Source organism: Seriola lalandi, unplaced genomic scaffold, assembly GCF_002814215.2.
Source record: "Seriola lalandi dorsalis isolate HSWRI2012SDOR001 ecotype SW California unplaced genomic scaffold, Sedor1 jcf7180002054658, whole genome shotgun sequence".
In the NCBI taxonomy this organism is placed as follows: domain Eukaryota; kingdom Metazoa; phylum Chordata; class Actinopteri; order Carangiformes; family Carangidae; genus Seriola; species Seriola lalandi.
Genome location: NW_019525211.1, coordinates 67,327 through 90,165, shown reverse-complemented (window position 1 = coordinate 90,165; position 22,839 = coordinate 67,327). Strand labels below are relative to the sequence as shown.

At 44.7% G+C, this 22,839-nt stretch overlaps 1 protein-coding gene across 1 annotated transcript; it reads right to left on the bottom strand.

Annotated features, from left to right (window-relative positions):
- Nucleotides 1–231: 231 nt before the first annotated feature.
- neurl4 (neuralized E3 ubiquitin protein ligase 4) lies at nucleotides 232–22,357 on the bottom strand. Its single transcript, XM_087177868.1, is given in 30 exon segments — nucleotides 232–3,115; nucleotides 3,118–3,248; nucleotides 3,364–3,523; nucleotides 3,785–3,897; nucleotides 4,170–4,314; nucleotides 4,420–4,527; nucleotides 4,620–4,713; nucleotides 5,510–5,689; nucleotides 5,827–5,985; nucleotides 6,307–6,474; nucleotides 6,689–6,841; nucleotides 6,989–7,087; nucleotides 8,219–8,437; nucleotides 8,635–8,780; nucleotides 9,126–9,254; nucleotides 9,360–9,529; nucleotides 9,914–9,992; nucleotides 10,163–10,239; nucleotides 10,893–11,103; nucleotides 11,202–11,364; nucleotides 11,477–11,562; nucleotides 11,737–11,918; nucleotides 12,217–12,490; nucleotides 12,837–12,909; nucleotides 13,043–13,131; nucleotides 13,260–13,371; nucleotides 14,195–14,682; nucleotides 14,771–14,836; nucleotides 14,929–15,445; nucleotides 22,187–22,357. Coding segments are annotated over 30 exon segments (4,827 nt in total). The 5' UTR covers nucleotides 22,352–22,357; the 3' UTR covers nucleotides 232–3,044.
- Nucleotides 22,358–22,839: the final 482 nt, after the last annotated feature.

Genomic DNA, 22,839 nt, shown 5'->3' with positions numbered 1-22,839 from the left:
ACCCACTATTGGCCTTAATGAGTAATTAGTCTACAGCATTTTGAAAAAAGGTGTGATTGAGAAAGTATGCAACACTGCAATAACATGTCAGTGACCGGACTTTTCTTTCCTACTCTAAATAAACTGTGAAAAAAAAAAGGAACCAAAAGCACCAGTAGGTTGTCTTTTCTTCATGGCATCTTTTTGTTTTACACCCCCCCCCCCCTAAAAAAACAACAACTTTGAACCATCTTTCTGTGCATACTGTCTGTCAGTTTATTTTTATTTTTTATAAATCAGGAAGATATGATTTGTTATGTAACAGCCTGTACAACGCAACATACAGAAAACAAAAACAAAAAAACAATACAAATCAAATTGTACAAAGCAGCACTGGGCCGTAAACAACCCATATAATAATATTTTTCACATTTTTGATTGGAAGTTTTTCCTTTGCCAAACCCCCGTAGATCTTCCATCAGTTAAATCACAGCTGCTCTTAGAAGGTGACTGAGCTTCTTTAATTATTATTTTTGAGTTTGACTCATCAAAACGGTGCCTGTGGGGAGGGGGAGGGGGGGTATCTTGTTCTGTAGCAGGTTTATCAAATTGGCAACAGGACTGAGAAAACGGTGAAAAAGAAATAAACGCTTTGGAAAGCTGTTCACATACAATCAGTCAGTAGGTGGATGTTTTGGAGCAAATAAAAACCCTTGTACAAACATTTTTACCAAATGTAAATCAATGATGTCAGTTGATGTAATAGAACCGCAGAGCCCTAATTGATAACATTCACATGTAAACACCAGCACAGGTCGTGGTGTGCGGACTACTCGGCGTCCTGCTGATCTCGGCGCTCCTCGGGGGGTTGGCTCTGGAGGTCCTGCCCGGTAAACAGTCAAGACATGACGGATGGATGGATCAGAGGAGCGGAGGTGTGAGTGGATCTAATGTAAACGATGGAGGGAAAAGGGATAGAGCAGGAGTGATGTGGAAAACCACTTAAACCCTTTGGCTTCAATCCATTTAAAACCACATTTTTAAAACAAATAATTCTCATTTTGGGAATTGCAGTTATTCGCTTTTGCAGACTGATGCCACTCCTCTGTATGTATGCTAACATGTATGTATGCTAACATGAAGCTACAACCAGCTTCTCTCCGTTTAAAGGAAACAAACCCCCCTACCAGCACATCTAAAGCTCCCTGCTGAACACAGTATATCTCCTTTGTTTCATCTGTACAAAACAAGTGTAAGATTCGCAGTTGTTCGGGTTATGTGCTGAACAATTTGTTGTCCCGGACTGGTACTGGTTTCCAGGCAACCCAACGTATACTCCACTGGTTACCTGGCAACTGGTCAAAAAAAATAATAATTTGGAGAATTCTTTGTAGGGATTGAACAAACAAGATAAAGTGTTAATCAGGGAACTTTAGGGCTGCGGACAGGTGGATGTTGTCACCTCTGGACCGGGTGCTGGCCCATACAGGACTTTTCCTGGATGGTTCCCATGGAAAAGCTGAGGAAAGTCAGTGTGCACTTCAAGGGAGGAGGGGGGTGGGTTAAAGTAAAAAAAAAAAAAAAAATCTTTGAAAACACTGCCAACACCATTAATGTGTCTTCACCTCACTTGAAACCCAACTCAACAACACAAATTTATATTTTCTTATAAGTGTTTTCAAACACTTATTTTTCAGTTCAGGAAAAGAAAAAGAAAAAAGGATGACTACTCAGTGATTGGTTTGTCAAATGTCTTTTTCCCACCGCCTCTAAAAATCAGCGCACAGCCGCTATCCTGAGCTTTTTCTATGGGAACCATCCAGGACAGCTGTCTGCTGGCTGTAGCTTCGTATTTACCGTACAGACATGAGAGTGGTGTAATCTTCTTATCTAACTCTTGGCAAGAAAGCGGATAAGCTTATTTCCCAAAACGTACAAAAGTTCCTTTTTAAATCTTTGCGCTTGTGCCAGCAGCAGTAGGTGTATCACAACCCACCAAATATAGAAGTAAATATATATATTTTTAAATATTTCACGATGTATCCTTTCACTTGTAGCACAAGTAATTTGCCATTCAGTATCTCACACTACTTTAAGCTTCCCAAAAGGTGGAGGAGGTTTTTTCAAGTGAATTTTTCTGTCAAACTTTCCAGTTTTCTCCACAGTTTTTACGTCTGTGATTTTTTTTTTTTTTCCCTCCATTTGTGAAGAGGAGTAAGAGGTGAGGCTGGGCCGTAGAAGAAATGCAAACAGGACTAAGAAAGTAGCCAGACTGCTAATGTGGAGACACAGAGGACAGCAACATACAGTGGTACATGTGTAAACATTTTTTTCTTCCTCCAGTTTGAACCCCCCCACCACCCCCCCCAAAGAAGTCACAGTCACAAGACACTCTTGGGTTTCTGTTTTTCATATTTTTGTGAACACATTGTCACTTAGTTTTTTTTTTCCTCTTTTTTTTTTTTTTTTTTTTGACCCACGTTTCAGTCTCTTCAGGTGACAGTCCGTTAACGTGCAGGTTGGCAGGGGACAGCTCCTCCTGAAATAAAACACTGACCAGAGCAGAAGGGATGAGTGTTAAAACAAGTGCCAAAAAGTGAAAAGAAAAAGAAAAAAAAAAAACAGCTGTTTGTGAGGAAGAAAATTAGATTTCGGGAAGAATGAGAGCAAAAAAGAAAAAAAAAACGTGGCTAAAAAAAACAACTAACTGCAGTGAATGAACAAACATGTCGTGTCGATGAGAAGTTAGTTAAAAAAATCGCCCACGAGTGTCCGAAACATAAAGTGCAGGCAGTGTCTGTTCTTCTTTGAAACCGCCGTAGCCCCCGGCCGTTAAAAGACTCCAAGAGCAAACAACCAAAAAACAAAAACAAAACAAAAAAATCAATAATGCTGAATTGTCAACAATCCAGAGTAGGAACATCTGGATTCCAGAGGAGTCTCTTGCTCAAGGCAGGGGTTGGATTTGGTTGTCAGTTTATTAAAAGTACGAGGAAGTGCCGCGTAGACCCTCCTCCTCCTCCCCCCCCCGCACTTCCACCCGAATGCCTCCCTTGTTTCTCCGTTCACTCGATCCGGACGAGCAGGCCGTAGAGGAGCGTGCCGCCCTGCTCCTTAGTGATCCACTCGATCTCGAGTTGCTGAAGCGGGGGTCCAGGGGCTCGCTGTGGCCGAGTGTCTGGGGTCCCACCTTGTAGGAGCCTGGACGCACACACACCTGGAATCCCACCTGGGCCTGGTGGCAGCGGTGAGAGCGGGGGTCCCGAAATCTGCATGGAGGACAAAGAGAGTATTCTTATTCAGTGTTGGTTCCCTGCTTTAGACTACAGAGATAAAAATGGATTTTAAAAAAACAAAACAAAAAACAAAAACAGGAGGACTTACTGCACTTTGGGAGCAAAGATCTCCAAGCCGGAGTAGCGCATGGTGGGGGAGAGCCGCACTCTGGGAACCTCCCTGCCGGGGGCGCTGTTCTCCTCTGGCTCACTGTAGCCGTTGGGCCCCTCCGCCTTCACCGGAGACACTGAGAAGATCGACGACGTCCCTGCAACATGTCAGTTACACTTGATGCTCTCGTCCAACAGGCGAGCGCAACAAAAGCATAAAGAGCTGCGTCGCATTTTTCAGCAACAACATTCGCATCAAACCACAACAAATATTCCTGTGTTTCACTATTGGTTGTATGGCAAAGAAATAGTTAAACATATAGTTGAAAATGCTCAATAATGGTGGGGGTGGGGATGGGGGTGGGGGTGGGACCACCCCTTTGTGTCTTTGTAAAAGAAGGAATGGGTTGTCTTCCTACCAGGCAGCAGCTGGCTGTGGTCCAGCGTGCGACGCAGGGCTCCTACACTTGTGCCGTGGTACGCAATGTGCCACTTCTTCAGTGCATTAGAAACCTCACAGTGGGGCTTGATCCTGCACAAAGAAGGCACATCCAATTATAGACACGTCCACAAACGAGCAGAGCCAATGAGCAAGGTAACAAAACCTACTGAGAGGGATTATTTTGTACTTTAATTACTACAAGATAAAAATAAATTAGCAAGTAAACGCACACAATCAAAGTTTTCAAGTCGTAAACATGAAGGAAAAGAGGATTCACTCATTTTCTGAACGTTCTCCCTGACCACTGTTTCCTTGTACCTCACCGCTTTATCCTATACCTGAACGAGGGACCATCCTCTCACCTGAGGGCGAAGCGGCACCATCCGAAGGGCAGGGCGTAGTCACGGGGCGGCTCGCCTTTCTTGTAATACGCCTCATCACCTCGTAGCTTGTGGCAGGACTCACAGTAGCACAGGTTGTACTTTGCATCCTCGTTGAAGTAACCATCTTAACGAAGCGGCGTTGGAGAAGATCGGTGACAAATGTTAGGGCTTCAGTTTACACAGACAGAGCTCATGGCAGAAAGGCGGCGGGGGTGGGGGTTGAATTCACCTGGTAATGTGAGCAGGTCCTTGAAGCGTGAGCACAGCGCCTGGTACTCGCAGGTCTTGTTGGGGTTGACCTCTGGAGGGGGCGTCCAGCACACACTCTCTTTGATTCCTGGGAAATAAACACAGTCACAGAGTCAGACACAGCGGGTGAAACTCAACTTTCCCTTTAAAGGAAAAAACCAGAGAGTGCTGCCTTCTTACCGTCAACCATGTCGGCCTTCTCCATGTCGCCCTGACAACGGGTCTCACCGCTCTCTCCACCCACAGCTGGCACATTGTTTGTCACTATGGTGACCTGCCATGATGACAAAACATCCATTAGCATTGTTAGGTTATAGGTGATAGTGATGTAACAGCTCGGCGGACTGGTCTTCAGCTGAGGTCAGACTGAAATCTGAACCTGATCTAGACTGAGAGCTGAGACTGCAGAGGACAGAGTCTACCTCCACACTCAGCCATCACATTTTTAAAAGGCTTTTTATATTACACGACTAGTTGACGTAAAGATCTGCTTCCACAACGAAACACCGACATCAGAGGGAAAACTGATAAATCTCATCTTCCCTGTCCTATTTGCGGTCAGCAAATAACGACACTGCATCACAGCCAACACCTGATATGGAGCACAACAGACAGTCTGCTTATTACACAGTGTCCATTCAGTCTGTCCCTGCTCTCAGTCATCACCTATACTGTCTTTTAATGCAGCCAATTTCACAGTTTAGTTGTTCTCGTTAACATATGTTTCTGTTTCTGTTGTCAGACAACGAAACAGCTATGAAACTGTGTTTTGATTATGACTCAAATATTTCCCGGTAACAAGCTGCGCTGCTGATCAAATCGTTTTATAATTGTCACATCATCTGACAACATAACTGTGTGATCAACTGTTCTGCAAAAGCTTTGTTTCCTTCTCACACTAAAACACCGTGCCGGCTACAAACAGCTACATCTTAAGATAAGAAATGTGCTGCTTAGTGTGGGGAGAATGAAGAGAATGCTTTTTTTAAATGTAAAACTATAAGCTAAATACCTAAATCCCTACAAGATACCACAATGGAAACAAGGTGCACAGACATGTTTGTGCAGACCTGTTCACACTGGCCGTAGAGGTCGATGAAGGGGTAGCAGGGTGAAGGGATGTCCTGCGCCGCCACGCCCTGGTCCATGCCGTTGACGTAGAGGTGGAGACAACTGTTGGCGTCCACCAGCAGACCCAACACCGTCCCCTCTGGACAAGTGTCCAGATTAGGACCGTAGTTCTCGCATATCTGAGCAGGAGAGGAAAAGAACAATGAGCCAGGAGAGAAGTGTTTGGATGGATGATGGAAGAAAGGAAGAGACGTCAGAGAGAGAGGAAAACATTTTCAATATGACACAGATTTTGTGTGTTGAGGTGTGTTCGCACCTTTAGCGAGTTGTGGAAGACAGAGTCTCTCTGCAGCAGCCAGGCGGAGCGTTTCAGACAGCACGCCGTGGAGGGGAAGTTGAGCCGGTCGGGGGAGTGACCTATGACCCCTAACGACAGCGACGACGTCCATGACGGGTTCAGACGGTCGATCTGAAACTGGCAACAAAAAACAGCCAAAACTGTCTTATTCTGTAGAGTTTTGTGTTTACATTCAAGTGTGACATCATGAATCTTTTAAGGGTCTAAATATATTCAACATATCAGATGTGAACCAACTGCACTGATGGAAATGGAGTTCAATCGGATTAGTTATCTTTATTCTTTTAACCTATTTAGCTCAGATTACTTCACTCTCCATTATGGAAATCTATGATCACAATAAGATATATTTTTGTCCTTTTACATGTCTTATTTAGCATGAAGCATGTGATCGAAATAAATCTAGACTCATCCCTACTGACCAAACCGTGGCAGTACCTGGAACAGCTGCTGGCGAGCCAGCGGCTGGGCGGTGACCAGCAGGCCCTGGTTGTAGCTCGATACTCTGGCTGCTGTCAGGTTCTGGTTGGACAACTGGATGTTTTTCCCGTGGTTTTCCAGGAACGCCATGACGGTGGGCACCAGTGCACACGGCTCAGCCTCAACCTGGAGGCAGCAAGAGATGACATGTAGAGCCTGAGGAAATTCAGGGATGTGGTGAATTAACACTTGATTGAAAAAGGGGTTAAAATCTAAAAAATACTAAACTAAAATCAAACTAATCTGCTGAACTAGTTCTCGGTCCAAACTGTCCAGATGTCAGCCATGTTGCTCTGTAACTTTAGGATATCTCGCTGACAGACTCTCCTCTGGCTCCTACCTCTCTGACAGGGGTGCTGTCCTCCTCTCCTTCGCTGCAGCTGTCTGAGGAGAGCGAGGGCGCCTTGACGCTCTCCATGTCCTCCATCAACGAGGAGCTGACGATGGACACCGCTGTTATCCGCCCGTACAGGTCCAACACTGCAAACACATTCTGCAAGAAGCAAGAGAAAGGAGCTGAATGGCAGTGTGGGGCCAAGTAGCTATTACTCTAATGTGGATGTGCACATTGTAGATAAGTGTGTGTGTGTGTGTGTGTGTGTGTGTGTGTGTGTGTGTGTGTGTGTGTGTGTGTACGTACCTTGGCCACTGCAGTAGCAGCAGGTCCCATGTCTTCTCCGTCGATGAAGATGTGCATGGTGTCGTCACTGCACCTCTTCACACCCACACGGTTCCCAACCTGGAAACACACATTCAGTCTTGACGTCTGTTGTTTCCGGGAGTCGAGAGAGACTAAATATTCATGCTCACAGTTTAGTTTGTCCAGAAAATAAAATGAAAAATCTAGAAACAGGTGTCTTCTCGGAGAGCACAGCACCCACTGTATGCAGAGAGTGTAGTGATGTGTGCTGATGTAAACGGCTGGTGATCGATCGTCTGATGTTTCAAACTGTGTTTTCTGTTTAAAAATACAGGGTTATTGTATTTCAAACTAAAATGTAGATAAAAAAAATGTGTTGAAGATAAGAATCCTAAAGCAACGAAGTGATTTTCAAGAGTGTTCATTTGATTAAAAAGACTTTTTCTTGTCTATCTCATAAGATGAATAATCTTAATTAATCTGGGTGTGATCCGTTTCAGGCAAGAACTGTTAATCACCAAACATTAGTCTATAATCAAAAATGTAAGATGATATCTCTTTTAGCTCATCTACCATAGAACAAAATGAAGACAGATTTAAGCCTGAATACTGATGGGTTAAGGTGATTATGATACAGCTCCTTAATATTCAGCACAGGTACTGATAAGGTCTGAGTGTCTTTGCCTTGTGTTACCTTAAAGTCAACATTAAATAACCAAATTTCTCCCTGTGAAATGTTTCATTGTTAATGCATTATTTTGCCTGAGCTGTGAGGAATCCTGCTGTTTTTTCCCAATTTTTATTTTATTTGACAATAAAAAAAACAATCAAAAACCAAAGTGATAAGAAATGAAATCAAAAAGAGAAGAGGATAAAGAAAGAAGAAGAACAGACTTCACATAAAAAGGAGTGAAATGTTTGCGTTTTAAGCTGAGAAAAGAGGTAGATACTGATTTCTGTCTGTGATTCTCCGGAAGACTCAGGCTCTGATAACACCGTATCATCTTAAATCAGGGCTTTGAAACAGCCAGAGGGGCTGGGTCAATGAATGTGAGGCAGAAGAGGACGTCATACAGGGTTTAAAGTTCCTTGAGACGACCTGAAACCAGATCCAACTGTGCTTTAAGCAATCCACAACATTTTGTACGGACTGTAAACCTAACAAGTAAACATGAGGAGCTTTATCTGTAAGCTCAGGTCACAGCTGAGAGAGCGGAGGGTGCAGCTCACCGTCAGTCGGTCCAGTGAACAGCCGTAGTTCTGGCGCTGCAGCGCGCCGTTGCGACGGACTTCAGAACCGCAGAGCAGCCAGGTGACCTTGGTGCGGAGATGCGGGAGGGAGGGGGAGAGACCCGACAGCGGGCAGGACGGCAGCTCCGGAGGTGCCAGCGTGGTCAGACCGATATGCAGCGAACCGCACCACTGCTCATCCACTTCATCAATCCTTACCTGCAGTGAGACAGAGACAGAAACAGAGAGGAGGAGATCAGGAAGGAGAGGAAAACAAGTACGAGCTGCTCATTTTTACTGACGGAAATTTATTTCTAATATACACAGGCACTGGTATTTAAGAGGTTAATGTAGCATAATATTTAAAGTAGGTGTCAGGTTAATTTTCTGATGAAGTGCTCTGAACCGTCTCTTACCTCAAACAACTCGTCCGCTTTGAGTTCCTTCGCACTGAACACGATGCCGTGAGCGTAACCTCCGACTCTGACGGCCTGGCAGCCCTCACCCAGCAGCACCACGTTTTTACCGTGTTTACTGTGGAGCCGATGAGCAACGCCCGCAACTACACACACACACACACACACACACACACACACAAGATGTGACATGAGGCTTTGAGGACAATTGATATGTGACATTTTTTGTCATCAATCTCTTCTTCCAGTTTGTTGTTTATTTCTTTACTTTTAAACAAGAGGTTTAATGCTTTACCTGTGTGTTCTTAATCATTTTCCTTTTCAGAATCCCACAACACTAAACATAGTCTTGGTAGTAATTATACAAAGTAGTTATTTTCCCAAACCTTCTACAGACTTTTTATATAACATCAATACTTAAAAGATCTAGAAATAATCAGACTCTATTTTTCCATGTTCTTCCAGGCCTGTGTAAAGACCCTGTTGAGTACCTGGTGAGTGAATGGGGAAGCTCTTCTCAGTGATGTTGCTGGTACACATGCTGTTGTCCAGCGGGCCTGAGGAGCTGGTGATGGACACCTGAACACACTGACCATACAGGTCGATCACTGCAAACACCTCTGAGAGAGAGAGAGAGAGAGAGAGGTGAAGTATTAGATACACTTATACTCAAGCCAGTGGTAATTCAGCCTCATCTGTTTGCAGCCCCTGGTTTTATTCTGTACCCGGTGGCAGACCGGAGCAGGCCACACCCTGGTCCACGCCGTTGATGTAATAGTGGAGGTCGCCGCTGGCTGAGCGCATCATGCCGATCCGTGAGCCCGTGGTCAGGGAGTCAAGGTCGCAGCCGTAGTTGTTGCGCATCGTGTTGCCATCCTGCATGATGGCTGTTCCACTGTGAGCGAAGGAGGAAAGCAAAAAAAGAAAGATTCTGAATTGAGGAGTTGGACTCCCTGCAATCCCTGATCCAAATGTAAACAATGGGTTGACTCGTGACCAAAATTCAAATTCAAACAACAGAAGTTGAATGTGTTGTCTCCGACATCGATAGACAGCTGTTTCAATGTAAGGAAATACACTAGACAACATGCTAAAGATATGAATGAATCCCACAACCTTATAATGTTTTTAGTTTTTTCTGGCAAGCTCTCCACGTCTGTCTGTCTGTCTGTCTGTCTGTCTGTCTGTCTGTTGTTCCTTGTTTTGAAGGTTCCAGGTGAAAAAGGTTGAAAACTTTAAAAAGATGGTAATACATCATATTCTCATAGCGCATCACTACCTGAGCATCCAAGTGTCATAGTCGATGTCAGTCATAGTGTTTGGAAACTCCAGCTCCTCTGGCCTGATGGCTGTCACTCCTGGACACACAGTACAACAGCAGTGATTACACAGAGATACATGTGCTTGTAACATCGAAAATGATGTTAGAAAAATAAATGTTTGATACCAGAGAATATAGAGAGAGAGAGAGGAAGAAAAAAAAAAAAACATGAGCAGCTGGATTCCCCAGTGGACAGAAACACCTCACCTGCTTCTATTGAACCCGACCAGCGGTCCACCATCTTCTGAATAATGATCTCAAACAGCTCTCCATCTCGAAGGCACCTACAACAACGTGGAGGTGACGAGTTAAAATCCTGAGAGAGCTGAACGCCCTTTAGTCCTCGCTGCAGCCTCATGGGAATGGGAACCGAATGTCAGTACTTATTCACAACCTTCTACACAGAAGTGCCCTCTTTATCTTTGACACCATCCCAAACTAATCATTTGTATCTCGTGACCTTTTAACCACATTAATACTAACAATGACTGGTAGTGGACAAGTTAGACAAAAACACATCTTGTGTGTATCATAATTACGCGTTATAGTGTAACGCGTAATGTCTCGGCTGGGTTGTTGTCAGTCTGTGCCTCAAATGAGATTTAATTAGCGCAATGCCACAGTTAAAACTGCGGCACAGATGGCAGAATTGATGTGGAAGCCTGTTGTGAATCTGAGCAGCTCATTATGAGAAACCAGAAAATTGTACCAGCTGCTAAAAAGCAGGGCCTCTGGGTTTACACTACTGATTCTGATACATGAAAATATAAACACAGTGTGAAATGTGCTGCCTCCAATGTGCTGGAGTATTACCAACAGCAACCCGCAACAGGCGTGACTGAACAACAACTTTCCTCAATAGCAGAGTCTATGAAGAGTCTCCAGTTCATGTGGCAGTTATTACGTTTTCTGACCCGCGGATCATTCGTTTCATCACCTGTTGGAAATGACAATGGCGTCGTTGAACTCGCTGCGGCAGTTCTGACGCAGGGCGGTGCGCCCCCCGTTGGTGATGACTGCGTTGGTGCCGTGTAGCTGGTGGAAACGCAGGTCGCTGGTCGTGGTTGCCCCGGCTACTGAGCAGGGGCTCCCGGGGGACATGGCTGTGGGCCCCTCTGAGCTGTCCTCTGGGAGAGGGGGGAGGTCCACTGAGACAGGGAGAGGCGAAAGAGGGGAAAATAGTCAGATGCTCAACTTCAAAGTCACTCTAGCTTCCTAACCGTTTCTCTGCCTCCCTCTCTCTCACCCATGTCGTCCATGATGGTGGCCTGAGCAGCCTGCCCATACAGGTCGACCACGGCGTAGACGCTGGGAGGGACGTTCCAGGCCGCCGGGCCCTGAGCCACGCCGTTCACAAAGAAGTGGAGGCTGCCGTCTTCTTTCCTCACCACACCTACTGTGTCACCTGCCTGCGGGAGGGGAAAAGAGACCGTAAGGAAAGCAGCAGTAAAACTTTCTAGCAGAGGGAAGGATCAGAGTGACAGGAGCGACTGACGACTGACAGCTGGGTAACTCGCTCACCTTGAGCCGGTCCAGGTTGTGTCCGTACTCGTCCAGTATTGTGGTTCCGTTGTGCATCACGCCATTCCCCGTCATCATCCAAGTCCCTGGAAAACACAACACAGCAATCTGTTTGAAAGGTATCTCACACACTCCCGGTGACTTACAGACAAATGTATTTGTTTATTATGAGTTTAATTCATTATTCAACTCTAAAAAACATTCATCAGGTACCTCAGCGTAGTCCAGCGCTGAAAAGATGAAAAGATTGTTTCTTTTACCTGAGCGCAAGTTCGTCATGGTGGAGGGCAGCTGCAGGTATGCAGGGTTGTGTGTTGTGACTCCGATTTCAATGGAGCCCGCCCACTTGTCCACCATCTTGTCGATGCGGACCTGGAACACCTCATTGGAGCGCAGAGGCCGGCTGCTCAGGACCACGCCGTGGTTGAAGTCGTCAGTCGCACTGTGGAAATAATGTTGTTAACCTGTGAGTACATCAGTGTTTTGTGCTAAAGATACTGCAAACCTTGGTGGCTTTTTTCACACCTACATTTATGTTTCCATAGTCCTGAATTCTTTATATATCCTTTGATCAAAAAATTTTTATCGTAATTTTATTTCTGTGAAATTATTGTTGAGGAACTTCTGTTTAAACAGAGTTTGACATTTGGGTCCAGCTCCTCTTCTTGATAGAAAGAAACAGTTTTGAAGAAAAGTGTATTTATTTATTTTTTTCAAGTATCAGGAGGAGGTGGACTCACTGTGGCCGCAGCGCCGTCCTCCCGTCACTGATGATAGCGGCCTTCTGGCCACAGTTGGGGTGGAAGAGCAGGCGGTCGGGCCCCTCTGGGTCCGGAGTGAGGGAAAGAGACGGCCGGGGTCGACCAACATCGGGAGATAAAGCCCTCATGATGGCATTATTGCGTCTGAGTCGGTCACTGTGGTTGTGGTTGTGGACTATGGTGACTTTGACGGCCATGCCGTATAGGTCGACCACGCCGTAGACCACGCCAGGGGTCTGCGCTGCTGCAACACCTGGAAATACATCGTGTGGAAACAGAGGTACATTCTCAATTACAGTATTTCTTATGTCCAATTTATGTTTTTAAGTATTGATTGTAAGTAGGAGGGTAGTACATCTACTTTACAATAAGTACATAATTACGCAGCATCATGGGATCACAGCAAAACAACAAAAATATAATACAAATCTGAAACAGGTAGATCTGTTCATGTTCTATTTGGTCCCATCTTTCTGTTCTGAGCCCATCAGTTGGTGCCTTTTTATAGCCATGAAAATAATATCATTCCATCCACTTTCAGCCCCACCCTCCCAGCACTGAGCTTTCTTTCCCTCGTGAGTCCTCTTGATGTGTCTCACCTTGGTCGATGCCATTGATGTAGAAATGGAGCGCGCCGCTGGCTTTGCGCATCAACCCTATGTGATCTCCCTCCTAAAACACGATGGGAGAATTTGATGGAGATTATAAAAACAGAATACTTGCACGGTAGGTGGCAGAATGAAGTATGTATGTGTGTGTGTGTGTGTGTGTGTGTGTGTGTGTGTGTGTGTGTGTGGTTACCAACCTGGAGTTCATCAAGGCTGAATTCACAGTATTCCCTGCGGGTTCCTTTCCCGTTGGTTAGTATCCCACAGCCACTCATCATGATTGTACCTGAGCCAGATAATGTCATTAATTACCCAAAGATCAAGAAAGTATCTTGTTTTGTTTAATGCAGTTGTGTGTTGTTTGTGTGTGTGTGTGTGTGTGTGTGTGTGTGTGTGTGTGTGTGTGTGTGTTACCTGAGCGCAGATTAGTCATAGTTGCAGGATAGTCCAGGTTGTTGGGGTTGTGTGTGGTCACGCCAATCTCTATTGAGCCTGACCACTTGTCCACCAACTTATCAATACGGATCTGAAAAAAACAAACAAACGACAGAAACACATTTAATCTCTTCTGGTACGAATAGTTTTTAATTATTAATTTTCAGTTACATTTTAGTCCGAACAGAACATGGTTTTCCCCCGTGCAGCCTCGAGCAGCACAACATCACACACGACTGCACCCCTTGGACGGCAGTGTTGATCTCTGTTGATTACAGCTGGGCTGTGTATCAATATACTAACAATATCCTGATGTGAGACTGGATCTTTATTTTTGTTTTTTTACTCGGTGGTGGTGAAATAAATGTTTCTTTTCCTGGTTCCACAGGCTGAATCACAGTCTCTACAACTTCCTTACCTTTACCTGCTGGGCCATAACAGATAATTTCTCTCACACACACAGTGTCAGGAACAACTGTCATTAGTCATTAGTCATTTAATAAGACAGCACATCCACAGAGAAGTGACAACAATTCTGAAAAATGATGAGTCATTTATGACCGTTATAAAGCAAAATTGTCAAACATTTGCTGGTTCGATCATTTTAAATATGTAAAATATGCTCCTTTTTTATGTTTCAAATAAATGTAAATTTAGTATCTTTGGGTTAAAATTAAAAAAAGTTACTTAAAATTATATATAGAATCATTAGTTGCATCTTTATTTCTGAGTCAAATTCTCAATATCAAAGTGTTCGGACAGAAAAGTGTGATGTTTACTTAGCCTTCCTTCCTGACTTAGTCAAACAACTGTACTGATAACTTTAAACAAGTTAGTCATAACTCATTATCGGGTCACTACATTATTTATAAATGAGCAAAAATCCGAGCATTGACTTGTGTGTTTGTGATCACCTCAAACATCTCGTTGTGTCGGAGCGGCCGGTTGGTCATCACCACGCCGTTGTTGAACTCGTCCAGCGGTCTCCTCCGCTCCGCCGTCTTGTTGTTGTTGCTCAGTTTGATCAACGTGCCGCATTTCTCGTGGAAGAGCAGCGCGTCATTGGTGGTCATCCCACCTGTCAGAGCCCCCAGCCCCACCCCTCCGTTACTTGCAGGACTGTTATTAGTATTTCCACTTTCTCCACCGCTACCACCACTTCCTCCTCCTCCTGTCGTCCCTGTCCCACTGTCGCTGTTCACTGCACCTCCTCCACTGCTGCTCCCTCTGTCATTTCTGGAAGAGGAGTCAGTGCCTGCATTTCCTCCTCCTTCTCCTCCACCGCTGCCTCCTCCTGCTCCTCCTCCACCTCCTCCATCCTCCCCTCCGCCCTCATCCTCAGAGCGATAAAAAGATACTATTGCGTTGTTGAACACGTCGAAGAGCTGGTGCTCGGTGAGAACTAGGGATAGAAAGGAAGATGAGAATGGCTGTCAGTGCTGGTCATATTGCAAAATGTCTATCAACTGATCCCAGGAGGATTTTCTCACCTGTGTCAGGCTCCAGGTTGTTGGGGAACTTGTCTGGTCTGTTGTGACTGCAGCTGAGCTCAGGCACTGGCAGGAGAGGAGTGAAAGGGACACAACAGATGAAAACAAACCAACCTACAGAGTAGGGAAAGAAGAACCATAAAACAAACGCTCCCTACCTTCATCTCCATTCATCATTCCATTCATTGCTGCCACATTCATCAGTGCCGTGATCCCTGCATCCTCCCGACCCCCGCGTACCACCACCTCTTCCTCCTCCTCCTCCTCCTCCTCATCCTCCTCCTCCTCCCGCTCTATTGTCTCTCTCTCCCTCTCTGCGGAGGGCGGCGGCGGCTCGCAGCTCACCACCGTCACTTGAGTGCACTTGCCGTACAGGTCCACCACTGCCCACAGCTTGGGCGGCAAGCCGCTGGCGGCCGCACCGCAGTCCTGGCCGTTAACCCAGAGGTGGAGCTCCCCGCGGGAGCTGCGCTGAATGCCCACGCGGTCGCCCTCGGCCAGCTGGTCCAGGTCCCGGCCGTACTCCTCCAGGACCGAGCGGCCGTCACGCAGCACCGAGCAGCCCGACACGATCCAGGAGCCGCCCTTCAGGCCTGTGGCGCTGCTGGGGAAGTCCAGCGCGGCGGGGTCCAGTGCCGTCACGCCAATCTCAATGGAACCGCTCCACGAGTTCACCTGAGGCCGAAAAGAGGAAAGGTTCAATTAGGTCAAAAATATGTCAAAAATACATACTCATCATGGCCTTCACAAGTAAGCAAAGCCCCATGTTCACAACAGATTCAGAGGCAGAGAGCAGTAACAGCACATTTGTCAGCAGCTGCTTCTCTGACCACAAAAAGACTCAGTGTGGAAGCATCTGAGCCGTGATGTGGGAGTTGCTGTTGAAAGAATCAGGTACTGTGCTAAAAACTGCAGGTAGATATCTACGGAAGATGAAGTGTGCCTTGTTGTATGATCCATCTTGTTATTTTTAGTCACTCTATCAGTGAAGAACGAAGCTTTGAAAAAAAAGCAAAAAAAAAAAGCAGGACAGTGCGGCCACACTAACACACGACTGAAAACTCAGCTGTCAACTGTAGAAGAGATTATTGGAGTTTCAGCAGTTTGCAAGAACACAGGGTGAAACAACTTCACTCATCATTACCAGTACTCTGCTTAAAGATGAGACCAATGTAAAGTAGAATCACCATCCCAAAATCTGATGTTGAAAGCACATCGATGCAGAAAGGTAGTAGTGTGCACATCAGGGTTGCCAGATATGTATGAGTACAGTAGGCTAGGGCTGGGGGGGGGGGCACGTTAAATTACCCTATGAGCAATAGAGAAAGAGGTGTGACTCAAAAGAGCGAGCGTGTCCGGCCCCATGGCCGCGGGAAGTAAGTGCAGCACCCCCTAGGCGTGAGGATCTTTTATTTTTTTAATGGCGTTGACATGACCAGTGCTACTCTGCCTCAGAATGACGTATTTTTACCTAAATCTAAACCCACTCCTCAGCCAATCCATCCAACAAAGGCAAAGATCACTAACCAATCAGAGGCAGAGTAGGGCGGGTCATGGCAACTCTAATCAATCGCTCACCAGGTGATGCCAATTAAGTCTGTTCAGGGTTCAGGGTTTAGGGGAGACATACGGATTGTGCCACGGATTAAATCACAATGGCGCAAAAACGCGTTTCGTTTGGTTTTGATTTTGTGTCCTGGACGGAGAGACCGTCGCCACTGCACCGAGCGGAGTATCAGCCGGCGGCTACCAGGTGCCGGGCTCGGACTGACTGGGCGGCATTGGAGGAGCCTTTCCAGCCACCTAACTTCACATTTCCTGCCAGACGTTTTGGAAAAAGAAACTTTCATTCACGAATCTGCACCAGCTTGGTGTGCTAAACGGAATTGGCTGCAGTACGTGGCGGAGAGTGATCAGGTTGTGTGTTTTTCTTGTATGAAATCAGTGGGGGGGAAAAAAACTGATAGATGAAGACAGTTTTAGGGCTGACAACCTCTTGGTGAAGGGCGGCTTTTAAAGCAATTGAAAAAGTCAAAGAGCACGACAGATCTAAATTGCACACCGACCCAATACAAAGGCATGCTGCTTTAAGTAAAGTGCCAATTAACGCCCTCTTGTCTGATGCTGCTGCCAAACAGCAGGGAACCGCAGGACACGTTTTGGAAGTTTAGAGTACTTCTCTTTGCCTGCTCATCTCTGTGGCCTCCTCACGGCTACACCACCATGACCCAGAAGACTGACTCACCTCTCCTTGATGCTTGTCCACAGTGACGTTGTGAACTCATTGGACATCCATGCCCCATCCAAACCCAACATACCAAAAGCGCAAGGCCAGTTTTGGATTATTGTAACTACCGGAGCACATTGTCTGCAGCTCAAGGTAAGATGTCTGGTTTATTACAAACTGCCGCTGAACAGTTGCATGTTTGGATGTGTACTTGTGTTCTGTGCACAATGAGCTTTTGGACCTGTTTACAATAGAGGCATACATTTGATGATGCACTATTGTAAGCTGCCGCCAAAGCAGTTAATAATTAATTTAACTTAAAACATCACACTGATATACCTTTTGTTGAAAAATGTACATATTTAGATATGTTATTGTGTGCCATGTGCAATGGGCTTATGGACGTGTATTGCAAAGCTATGGCATTATTGTGTTTCTATGTTTTTCTAGACGTTGTTTTGGTCTGTGTTGAAGTAGCATTGTAGGCCTATGTTGTATGTGTATGGAGAAAAACCGAATATGAATTTTTACAAAATAAGCTCCAACATGTATTTGCAAAAAAAAAAAAAAAAAAAAAAAAAAAAAGCTCCTCCCACTCCAGCACCCCCAACTTAAAACATCTTCCTGCAGCCCCTGGTGTGTCTCTCTCCCTCATTGACTCCAGAAGATCTATTTACAGCCATAAAAAGCAGCAGGATAAGAAACTGAACTAAATGACGTGTCTGTCTGTCTCCTCCGCTCTTAAATCACAGCAGCTCTATACACACAACAAGCGGCTTCATTACAATCAGCTGATCGGGGTGTGCGTGTATGTGCGTGTTGCAAGCATTGGTTATATGGTTATATACGTTAAACTGTGACAGGCAAATTAAATTTAGTATGAATTTAATACGACAAATAAGTTAAAATATTCATTGGAAAACAAATGAAATATGGCTTTGACATTTGCAAAGGCATGAGCAATCGGTGATCGTTCTGGACCGATATCATCGTCCATTGGCACAACCCTAGTTCACATCCCTTCCTATATTTAGAGCTGGCGCAGGATACCAGATCAAAGAACAAAAAGGAAAGTATTACATCCAGCTTGACATCACAGTCAGCTGACTTAAAAATATATATATTTATATGTATAAGACTTGTAACACGATCCTTATTGTCATATAACAAGTGTATGTGTATTTGTTTGATCTGTTGACCATGACATCAGAGGAGTGTTGACAAGTTGGCCATTTGCCCGGCAAGGACCATAGGGTTGACATGCTGCCCTTATTGATCCAATAAAGTTTTGTAAGCTTTAACCTGGTGTGCACATACTCTCTATTTTTCCTTTAAGTGCATACAGAAAATAGGTAAGAGCTCATTAAATATTTGGCTTTTCCTGCACTACAGCTCAATTTCTCTGAAGCTTAATAAGACGAATGTTATTTCATTGAAAAAAATTGTAATTTCTGAAGGTGCCTCCAACACAAATTGCAATTTTAGCAATGTACCAAACATGTTGGTAATACACTTGTTTAAATTTGATACTTAGAAAATTTCAGGGTCCTTGCATCACTCATCTAGCTTGCGGGAATTTTAACTCCACGTCGTCATGAGTTTTCAGGTGACAGGTTTCCTAAATGACTGGATACTACCTAGGTGGTTAACGATCTACAGTACATGAAATGCCACTGAAAACAATGTGGGCTCGAGACGTAGACAATGCTCCTTTCTCCAATTTCTTTTTTCACTCTGTATAGTGAGAGAAACAATATCAGGAATATGAGCTACCGGCACAGATGCTCATGTGGTCCAGCTGTGATGCACACAGAGCAAACAATCCTTAAGCAAACAGCATCTCTTCCATGATCTTACATATTCAAGACATGAAAACACCAATGATCTCACATCTCTTAGCACACAAACGTTTAACTGCAAAACTCCTTGTCTTTGCATGACATTGGACTCCTATCACGTAACAAGCAGCCTAAGATATCCATTTCTTCCCAGAAACACAAAACTCAACATAATCACAATAATGTGATGCTTTATTGATCTCTGGGGGTATTTGTTTTGCCCCCACAATGTGGATGACAGACTGCAGTGTCAGCTATAACAGAGTCAGTGCAGCTGGTGGAGATTCACAATCTTGCTCAGAGACACTTCACTCCAACAGATGCTTGCGAACACGGGGGCATGAACCCACGTCATCTCACCGAGGACGAGCGATCTCCTGGCTCGCTGCCCTCCACCTGCTGGCCTGGGAGAAAAACATGCTACAAAAAGCTCTGCAGTTTGTGCTTCAGGCTTTAGAGAATTTAGTCAAATGTAATCTAAACTGTACGATCAATATCCAACAATTCCTCTTCTCCCAGTTTCTCCACAGGACTCTAGTTTAAGTTGGCAGAAATCCACCCTGATGAAGTGACCTTGGCCATAACATTGAAGCCCTGCCACCTCCTGTGATTTTTTTTTTTTCTTTTCTCTGCAGCTCACCTCTGTGCCAAAGAGAGAACAAAACGAAATTTCCTTTGAGATCAATATTATTTTGAAAAATGTTGTCCTGTCTGCCTCCTCTCCTTCATCTGTTCCCCTGGTGTCCTCCTGAGCTCCATGGCAGGTGCTATGTAAGGCAGTGTGCTACGACAGCCCGGGTATCTAGGTTAACAGATTTAGTAGTAACTCAGCCTGACCGGGTCGCTGTGTGGAGGAGACAGACATCTCCTTCGCTCGCTCACTCACTTATGTAACAGCAGCCTGTGGGTGTCTGCCTCTCAGTCTCTCTCTGTTCAGAAGCCCAATAACTACAGGACACAACCATACATGCCAAGTAGGACAACTGAACAGCTTTTTAAAAGAATGGAAAATTAACTGCATGCGATTTTAAATTCAAACGCGGTGCCCGAGACGCATTGCTAAGACTATGCAGAGCAGAAAAAGCTCTCAGACCATCCACACACACATCTAACAACTGAACCCTGAACAGGAGAGGGGAACACAATTCACACAATAACTAACAAAAATTTTGAATAAATTTACATGTTAACAGCCAAAATATAGGCAGGATTTGGACAAAGAAAGTGACACACTAAACTCATTTTGATTGGCATGCATTCAATTTAAAAGCTTGTACAAATTTCAACGAATATGAACATTTGTAAGTCAAATATGAAAAACAATCTGGGCTTTAAAATACTAAATTTACTGATACCTCCATTCAATTGCTAATTTGACTTGTATTTCTTTGACATGCACCAGTAGAGGTAATATTGCCAAAAAAAATAATAAAACAACAATATCATAATGAAGATGCATTTCAAGGCTAATGTTGGGTATACGGCTGCGACTGATTGATTACATCAACTAACTGTTTCAGCTCTAACTGCCTGTGACTGATTAAGGCTACAGGGCAGCTCCAGTTTAAAATCTAATTAGTTCTAACTAATACACAAAGTAAACTTGGATCATCCGTTTGGATCACTTTTTAAACCACAGTAAAGTTACTTCTTCCAGTCTTAAATACAAACCCAAAACCATTGACAGCAAGTAATAAATAATGTCATTTGCTCTCTTGCACTCATTTTCCAACTTCCACTGTAGCTTAGTGGATGTCAGTGGACAGGATGGGCAGTCATAACAGTCTGTGTGCTCTGTGATGGAAAGTTATTGATTTTGAGAAAGGCAATGCATGTCATGATAGAGCATGAGGCTGTTTATGAGAGCCATAAGGGATGGGTAATCGTTTATATACAGTAGGTGCTATTAACCTGGATGTTTTGCTTTACTGGCACTCATGCAGCCCGGCCTCTGCATGGTACATTTTCAAAATAACCTATCTATGCGCAGGGGTCTTGGCCGGACACACTGTTGTTTAGAAGGGTGTGTGGCCCAGTTGGCATTGGCACACGCTCCAGAGCTGCCATGTTGTTGATAAACCCAATAGGTTGGCAGGGCGCAGAGGCAGAAGCCATTACAACGGACAAGCTATCCTACACTGAGAACAGCCAAACACTGTAAACACGTTGCACAGGAATTGACACGGTTTGGAGAGACAAGAGCATACAGCACAAACAACAGTAAACCACTAAAGTTAAAGCAATATTTTTAAAAATTAAATACAGAAATTATGATGTTTTTCCTGAGGAAGGAGGGGGAGACTTTTCCCAGAAACTGAGAGAAATGGATGACATTCACTGCAAACACAAAGCAGTCTATCATGTCTGGATGAATCTAATGACAACCTGGACAGTTGCATAAGAAATGTAAACTCCAATTGGTCATGTTAAGTTTGTCATTTTATATTGTAAAATACCTTTAAATTAATACAAATAAATAGTAACAAAAAGTATTATGACAGCAAATGTCCCAGCAATTAAGAATCCATGTTTAAATACCTGTAATTAATGAGTTATACCTGTTAGTGGTCAAACTCCTCATGCATTACGCTGCCTGGTCAGAGCTAGTAATGTCTGAATGTGCTTTGTGTTTGGCTCAAGATGTGTGTAAATATTAAGGAGACAAGCTCAGTCCTTAAACATGCAACTCTGGATATTATCATTGGTGACGCTGGAAACAGAAAGCAGTGGCTGATTCTACGTATTTGTGTCTATTTAGGTTCAAACATAAGCCTTTGAGTCACTATGACAGCCCGGTCTGGTTTGAGCACTGCAGCATTATTAGCCACCGGGACAGACAGACCGGCAGAGAGGCTGACAGGCACCGATGACAGTCACCCCCACAGCTCCGTTAGCCGGCGTTACTCCACTCCTGTGGCTCAATAAACAACACCAAGTCTTTGTCAACACGCGACAGAGCACCCATAGCACCTTCCAGAAAAGCTAGCCCCGGCTAGCCCGGAATCACACCGCCTGCTACTGCTAACGGCTCATTAGCATGGCTAACTGCCTGCACCGAGGCACCCCGGGCAGGTTGTCGTTAGCTCAGCGATCCGTTTAACATTTATACACATAAGAAGGTGTTTCTTAAGCCTCTGTGTCCCTGCTAAATCTATGACAAAGTGCATAATTCGCCTAAACAATCCCGACAACCTTGGTCGCTGTCAAGCCGTATGAACCGCCCTGAACAGCAGGAGCTCCTCACTGCGGACAGTGACAGACCCCCGGCCCGTCCCACCAGCGCTGCTCCCGCATTATCGCTGCTCTCGCCCCGCTCTGGAGGAGCAGCGGCGGCGGCCTGTTGTTGCTTACCTTCTTATCAATGCGGACAGTGAAGACATCTCTGTCCCTCAGTGGCTCCTTGCTAAGCACCAGGCCGTGGTTGAACTCCTGGACTGGCTGGTTGCGCCGAGCGGTTCGGTTCGAGTTGGACAGGCCGATCAGCTTTCCGCTCCGCGGATGCAGCTCCGCCGCCATCTTCAGTGGGCGGCCAGTGTTCACGACACTCGGGGTTTGCGACAGTAACGTTATGGTATCCGGTAGATTTCAGAAATCGATACAATTGAGCCGCACCGCACCCTTATAGTAAAACATTAAATCACCCAATATAAAATTAATTTGAGATGTTCACATGTTCATAAATTACGGAAGTAATTTTAATCTAATTTAAACAGAAATGGAAGCTTTCTTTTTTGGGGGGTCTCCCTTTTTTGTTTTTTTTTGTATTTTTTCATTTTATTTTTAACCTTAGTCTAAAGCTATACTATTGCACCCACTGAAAGTGAGATCTGTTAGAGTTGGAATATTCTGGATTTTATGGTAAATAAGTTGATTTTACTGGATAAAAAGTTTCCTCATGCTCAAATATATTTCTTTTTTTCCACTTGATTCATTTATGTAATGTGTAGTAGCAAGACAAAGTATGTGAACCCTTTGGAATGACCTGATCTTCATCTAAGAGAAAC